This window comes from Rhincodon typus, chromosome 26, assembly GCF_021869965.1.
Source record: "Rhincodon typus isolate 14 chromosome 26, sRhiTyp1.1, whole genome shotgun sequence".
Taxonomy (NCBI): domain Eukaryota; kingdom Metazoa; phylum Chordata; class Chondrichthyes; order Orectolobiformes; family Rhincodontidae; genus Rhincodon; species Rhincodon typus.
Genome location: NC_063357.1, coordinates 35809909 through 35817427, shown reverse-complemented (window position 1 = coordinate 35817427; position 7519 = coordinate 35809909). Strand labels below are relative to the sequence as shown.

The 7519-nt window shown below is 38.1% G+C and overlaps 1 protein-coding gene across 1 annotated transcript in view; it reads left to right on the top strand.

Moving 5' to 3' along the window:
* The window catches only part of pom121 (POM121 transmembrane nucleoporin), a 35985-nt gene extending 30181 nt beyond the window's left edge, over positions 1–5804 (top strand). Inside the window, exon 12 of the mRNA XM_048612791.1 lies at positions 5494–5804. Within this exon, the coding sequence (XP_048468748.1) occupies positions 5494–5564 (71 nt within the window). The 3' untranslated portion in view covers positions 5565–5804. The remainder of the gene's footprint in view (positions 1–5493) is intronic.
* Positions 5805–7519: the final 1715 nt, after the last annotated feature.

The following is a 7519-nucleotide window of genomic DNA, read 5'->3' as shown; positions in this document are numbered from 1 at the left end:
GCCTAGACCCTTTTCTGATGAAGGGTCTAGGCCCGAAACGTCAGCCTCTCTGCTCCTATGATGCTGCTTGGCCTGCTGTGTTCATCCAGCCCTGCACCTTGTTGTCTGAGATTACTTTGATTTGATTTTTATCTGGTATTGCTCATGAAAGGGATGTTGGCCAGGATGTCAGGAAAATTCCATGCTCCTCTTCAAGAATTGCCATAGGATCTTTTTGTATTCATCTGATTAAGTGGATTGAATCTCAATTTGTGTTAACATTCTGTTTGACCTTGATTTTAATTACAAATGCAGATGAATTGGAATGAAGAATCCAGCTTCTGAAATGAACTTAAATTTAAAGTTTAAATCAGGCTCATTACTCCTTGTTTACCACCATAATGACTAAACTTACATTGAAACCCATAACCTGACCGATACCAAGTCCCATTTGCACCTTGTGACTCAAATCTGGCAATCTCCTGATCATTTGCTTACAAAGATACTGGTTGACAAATCCTCAATATTGTTTAATACCTGGATAAACACAATTTTATTCAGTTATTTAATGTATTCTGTTGGGACTTCTGTGCTTGGAAGGAACATTTCTGGACCTACTAGAATTTAGGTTTTCAGAAATCTGGTGTTTTATTGAAACGAGCGGTCTCTGAGAAGACACTATGTTTTGGACAATTCTGTTGTCGTCTTAAGCCAGTAACTTTGAACATGTAAAACAGGGACTCATTGAGACATCAGCTTCAGGGTAAGCAGTTCGAGCCCACCATTATTGAACCACTCTATTCAGTGCAAGTAAAACTTTTAAATATGTTATTAAGTGCAGCAGGCCCTTATGTGCTTTAAATCGAAGATATTTTAACGTAGGTTGTTTTGGGCCTGTAGATTTCTATTTGGTTAACACTGAAGTCACTTGTTCATGTACTTTTTAGTTCCCGGTGAGAAAGCAAATTTAAGGTATTAGTAATTTAGTAAAAAATGTTTTCTTCTCACTGTGCTAAACTCATCAAGTCCTTCTGGTACAAAACCCAAGCAGTGGTTGCCTAGGTATCCCCTACTCTGCTTCTCTCAACTGAAAATAGATATTGCTAAAGCACTCTTTTTAATGCAGGAATGTTGTGCTCAATTAAGCTGTTTCTAATCTTGCCCCAGTTTTGGTCTTGTCTGAGTAGCATTGTATCCCGAGGTTTTGTGATCTATATGGCACACAAGTGACAAAGCTGGGGGTATATCTTTGTTATTTATTAAACTTGAGTTCACATTTCAGACGCTTGTATTGAGTTCAGTACTACCAGCTCCCATTTGTCTTTAATACCAAGGCAGAAGTGTGCAGGGATTGCCCTTGCAAAGCAGTTGTGCTCCATTCAAACAAAATGCTCATCTTTTTACATGATCCTGCTTGAACAATTTAACAGTTAAAACAAAATTAGTCTGTTGTGCTTTCTAATTAACCTGATTATTTAAATTTTGATAATGCACTTCCATAGTGGTAATTGATCTGCATGTTTACTAGGAGTTCACTTAAAAGACAAGTGAAGGCTCTAACGCACTTTAATTTGTCCAGGTGCAAGACCCTTCAGTTTCCTTCCTTTTTTTAAAACGTCTCCTACTGCTTTTCACTGTTGTGGACCAAACCAAAACCCCTCAAAATATTTTAAGAAGATAGTCAACCCTAACTTTTTTTCTTATTTTAAAGGTAAGTGTATGGTGTTGCTTTCCAGATGCAGGTCAATTGGTCAAACTACTTGACATTAAGCAAAACACTTCATTTTTACGCTAAGATTAAAATATAGACAAAATAAAAATAAAAGAATTGGCTTAATTGTAACTCTATTGAAATGCTTAACAAAAATTAAATATATCAACTACTACTAATTAACTGTTCCAATACAGTGACATCCCATAAACACACCCTTGGTAATAGATTGTCTCGCGTGCAATTCTAGCAGCAGGAAGAGAACCCCCAGCTTTTAGTTGTAACAGAGAGGGGAATAAGAACTTCCAAATCCAGCTTCAAGACCACAGCAACTGCTATTAAAAGGCTAAAACTAAAAAATGTCGTGGTTCTATGGGAGCTTGACCCCACCCATTCAGGCTGCTTCTATTGTTTCAACATTTTTAAAAAAAAATTCCAAGGCCTCAAGCCTTTTATTGACTTTGAAGCAGACTGCTCAGTGTCTCTGTCTAAAACTTCATTTTTAAGTAAAAGGACAAAATACACCTCTTAAAGCTATAGTATTGTCACAACTACTTGTGAAGAAAGGAATCAAAAAGGAATTCATGTCAGTCTGTATTTTGCTTCTCAAGTGTGGTTCAGTCAGCCTTTATTTTACATTCTTAATTTTGAAATAGTTTTTAGGATCTACCTGTTACCTATCTTTTAATCGTTTTACTAAACTCTTTGGGTTCTCCGTCAGTCCTTTGCAAAGCCCAAGATTCTCTCAGTTGCATAACTCTGACATCTTGGCATAAGGGATCTGTAACCTGCATCTGCTGTGAATTATTATCAACAATTAAAAGCCTCATGTGAATTTGAATAGAACTGATATGAGCGTGACCTCCTCTAAATTGTACTCTGCTGTTTTGGCTATATAGTTCAGAATTTTCTTTTATTTCAATGCTGCTGTTGAGTGGTTGGATGTATCATCAGGCTGAGGTATTCTTCAGCTTCACCCTTGGCTGTTTTGACACTGTTGGAGTTGACACTGCACACTTGCCCCATGCAATGCTCTGCACTTGTTGACAAATGTAAACTGTCATTTCTTTCAGCCCATGACATCTGTTGTCTAATTTTGTATTTGCCAAGCTGTCTCACAGAATTGTCCACTTCTTTAAATTTTTATACCTATAATTTACATAGGATTGTATTTTTATGTAACTCCTGCAATAATTAACTTTTTTCCCCATTAATCTGTTTCTTATCCATTTACAAGATTTATGCAGTGCTTTCCACTTAGAACTTAATCATTAGCTGATTGTGAAAGAAATTTTCTTGATACATTGTGTCTTTGGAATTCGGTTAGTTCTCTTGAGAGCTGTCTGCTGAAAAGAAAAAGCGTGGACATTGATCATATTTGCAGATTGATGTTGGCTTCCATTTAATATTCGAGTTTCATAGATGTGATTTATTTTACTTTTTCATTTTTTCAGTGCAAGATATCTTGGTGGAACCATGTTTTTTTATTCACTCACGTGGGGGACGTAGACGTTGCTGACTGGTCATTGCTGTCTGTCCCTAGTTATCCTTGAGAAATTGGTGGTGAGCTGCTGCCTTGAAAGGCTGCAGTCCACATACTGTAGGTAGACCCTTAGTGTTGTTAGGGAGGGAATTTGAGAATTTTTAACCCAGAAACAATGAAGGACTAGCTATATATTTCCAAATCAGGATGGTGAGTGGCTTTGAGGGAAACTTGCAATTGTGGTGTATCTACTGCCCTTGTCCATCTAGGTGAAGGTGGTTGTGGATTTGGAATCTTAAATCAATTTCTGCAGTGCATCTTGTAGACAATACACACTGCTGCTGCTGAGTGTTGGTGTATGGAGTGGATGGTTACGATTGTGGTGCCATCAAGCAGGTTGTTTTGTCCTGGATGGAGTCAAGCCTCTTGTGTTGTTGGAGCTGCACCCATCCAGACAAGCGGAGAGTATTCCATCACACTCCTGACTTGTTCCTTATAGATAGTGAACAGGTTTTGGTAAGTCAGGTGACGAGTTACTTGCTGCAGTATTCCTAGCCTCTGATCTGCTGTTGTAGCCACTTTTTTTTTTGGGGAGTCCAGTTGAGTTTCTGTTCAATGGTAGTTCCCAGGATGATGATAGTGGGGGATTCAGTGATGGTAAAGCCACAAAATGCCAAGGGACAGTCAGATTGTCTTTTATTGAAAATGGTCATTGCCTGACATTTATGAGGAACAAATATCTTTGTTCTTCCCCTTGAAGATGCTGACTCCCATTGAGGTACTTATCCTAATAGTGGTTCTTTGTGTGAGTTCCATGGCACTAGTCTTGGAAGAGATCTCAAATGTTTTGTAAAGCTGTTCAATATTATTCAGTTTGATTGTCAGTTGTTGCAGTTCTCAATTGATAAATTCAACAGATATGCTGCTTGGATACCTTAGCACGCCTTATGCAGATATTCAAGTACAGGCAGCATCACAACTGAGCATTCTTGTTCAATGTGCACATGCAATGTCCGCTGAGGCATAGTAATGAGGACCGGAAATCCTGCATGATTTTCTTTACTTTCTCCTCAGATTTTGAGATGTTATAGGGAATGTGAAACGCAAGTTGAAAAACTCAAAGTATTGTAATCAATGCATTGGCGTGAGCTGCTTTCTTCTGCACTTTGGTTCTGAATGATTTTATTTAAATTCTTGCAGTCAAGAGTAGAGTTGGTGCCTACTAAGATGTACTGAATGGAAGCAATCCTTATATCTTCCAAAACTGCTTTTAATTTTGTTGTTGTTAGTCTAGAAGGTGCATGGTTAACAGTTAATACCATCATGAACTGGTTGTTTTAAAGATTGGATAACATTGAAAATCTACATTTAAGTTACTGGAATTGGCTAATTTAAAATCTGACTTTGGCCAGTGGAAAATATATAAATGTAATTGAGGTTTTTTAAGGCGTTGATTTGGTCAAAGAATTTTTGTAACTTTTAGAAGAAGTGATTGTTAGAGGTTTTGAAAATGGCAGTGCTTGATTTATGTAATTATTACTTTGCAATAGTGTAAATTAGCAGAACTAGTGGTTTGATTTGATATGACCAGAGTTGTGTTGAATCTTGAATCATACAGATCAGATTCTAACATGGAATGGGCTGCTTGATAGATTCTAGTCAGTTGTGGAAATGAATTTAACGATACTGGGTGGTTTTATTGTCACTGTGGCAGGTTTCACAGTTGCATCTCTTGTTCCCTCTAGTTTGTCACGTGAACCATGAGGGCCAGATTTCTCCAGAAAATCAGAGAAAATAACAAAATTAAGATATAAAGTTTACTCAACTACAATGGTTCCAGAGTTGCAGTGACAAAGGTCAGATTTAAGTGATTAGATAGCCTCATAGATTTTGAGGCTTTTGAAAGAACAATGTAGCCAGGTGCTGACTGAATTCATGGGTAAGGTTGCCTTTTCGGCAGGGTTGAGACATTTTGGCAATCAGTATATGATCAGGGCATCACAGCTAAGGCCAATCTCAGAGTCTCTAAGTTTCTTATAAAATCTACATATTGTTTCCGGTCAGAATTACTAAAGCATTCCAGAATCACTGCAGATTATGTACATTTTTAAATTGCTCTCCACTGGTCGTTTGTTCCCATGTTATCCAGGTGCAGTGTAGAAAGCTGAATCACTCTACGTGAACTTTTGAAAGGGTGTTGAGGCTTGTGTGAGTCTACCCGAAATAGTGTGAATGCGGTGTATGGAAATGCATTTTTTTGTTCTAACCACATTTTAATCGTAAATTGTTGCTGGTGACAGTCACCTCTTTTTTCTACTAGGGTTCAACTTTGGAGCTCCCACTTTGAACTTTGGGGCTGGTAAGTTAATGCGATGCTACAGTGTTCTGTAAGCTTTGGCTGCTCACTACTGGCTACTTCTTACCAGTATAGCAATGGGAGGCATATTAAAACAAAAAACAGTGCTTCAGAAGATTCTGCTGCCTCTGCTCTTTGCTCCATCAGGACTAGCTGCTTGGTGAAAATGGCACAGCTCTTCCTGTAAAAGATAATCTTTGCTGCTGCTGCAGTAGTTACCTTTTATTTCACCCTGGTAGCAGAAAATACAATAAATGCATATGTGTGACAAAGAATTGGTTTTGGTATGAAAATAAGCCATGTTCCTTCCTTTTTATAGCATTGCAGTGATTAAGGTAACATTTGTATTGTTTAATTATCTGAGTAAGAGTTAACATAAGTTGCAGTAGAGTTTATTTTGACTCTTGACCCTGATGCTATTGATAGTTCATTCCTTCCACGTCAGTGGCGACATACTCAAACATTTTATATGATCTATATTCAGAGAAATTCACAAGAACTTATGTGATTGTTTTTTGACCAGTCCAAGGTCCTCTGCCTTTGTTGTCTTCACCATTAATACAATTTCTGCTGTCTTCTCCGATATCTGCTTCAACATCAGGATCTGATCAAAGACTGGCCAACAGAAAATTGTTTCATTCAGAGAAAGCCTTCCTTGTTTATTCTGTTCAAACTGTGTTCTGAATTACCAAATGGAAAATACTGCCTGTCCCAAACCCAACTGTAATTAATTTCTTTTATATAATTTATTATTCTTCTCAGCGATAACCTCCGGTCACATTGTCATTTCTTGGACTCATGAAATCAATAGAAATAGACCATTTAACCATCTTTCAGAGTACTGCTTAGTCCACTTAAATCTGAAAATGTTGTCACAGGAAAATACATCTCTTCATAACGTGGGTCATCACAGCTCACACACACTGTTAGGCTATAAACTATCCGAGACCTTGTGGAACCCGATGTACCCTTTTTTTTTTAAATGTCTTAGCAAGAATGCCTGAAAATCCCATATGGTGATTCAGCCTACAACATGAAGTCGTCATCTGTGCAAGTAAGGCTTCAAGGTTACTAAGCAAAATTGAAGATAATAGGAAAATCCTCAAGTGGCTAATATCCTGCTGAAGATAAAACAAATGCTACTTCTGATCATCAAGGACCCAGAACCTCTGATGGTGTCCCTCACAATCACTTAAATTAATCCACATGTTTCAAATCGTGATTATCACTGGCAAGAAAAGATCTAACCCCTTCACTTGCTGAGTTCGCTACTGCCAACATAAAGGGGTCAACTTTGACAATCAGCTTAACTAGACCAGCCGTATCAACACTGACACAAGCAGGGCAGGTTGGATACTGTTGTGAAGTGGCCTATTTCTTATGCTTCAATGCTTGTTAATTGCAAAGTGTCACGAGACAGAGATAAGCCAAACCAAATCATAAGACTATAAGACATAGGAGCAGAAATTAGGCCATTTGGCCCATCATGTCTGCTCTACCATTCAGTCACGGCTGATAAATTTCTCAACCCCAATTTCCTGCTTTCTCCACGTAACCTTTGATCCTCCTGACAATGAAGAACCTATCTATCTATGTCTTAAATATACTCAATGACCAGGTCTCCATAGCTTTCTGTGGCAGTGAATTCGATAGACTCAACACTCTGGCTGAAGAAGTTTCTCCTCATTTCTGTTCTAAAGTGACTTTCCTTTACTCTAAGGATGTGCCCTCGAGTCCTAGTCTCTTGTCATGGAAACATTCAGTATTCTGTAAGTTTATATTAGATCCCCCGTTATCCTTCTAAACTCTGTTGAGTGTAGACCAAAGATCTCCAATATTCCTCATACGTTAAGCTTTTTGTTTCTAGGATTACTCTCGTGAACCTCCTCTGGACCTGCTCCAAGGTCAGTATATCCTTCCTGCGATATGGGGCCCAAAATTGCTCACAGTATTCTAAAATGTGGTCTAACGAGCCTTATAAAGCCTCAGA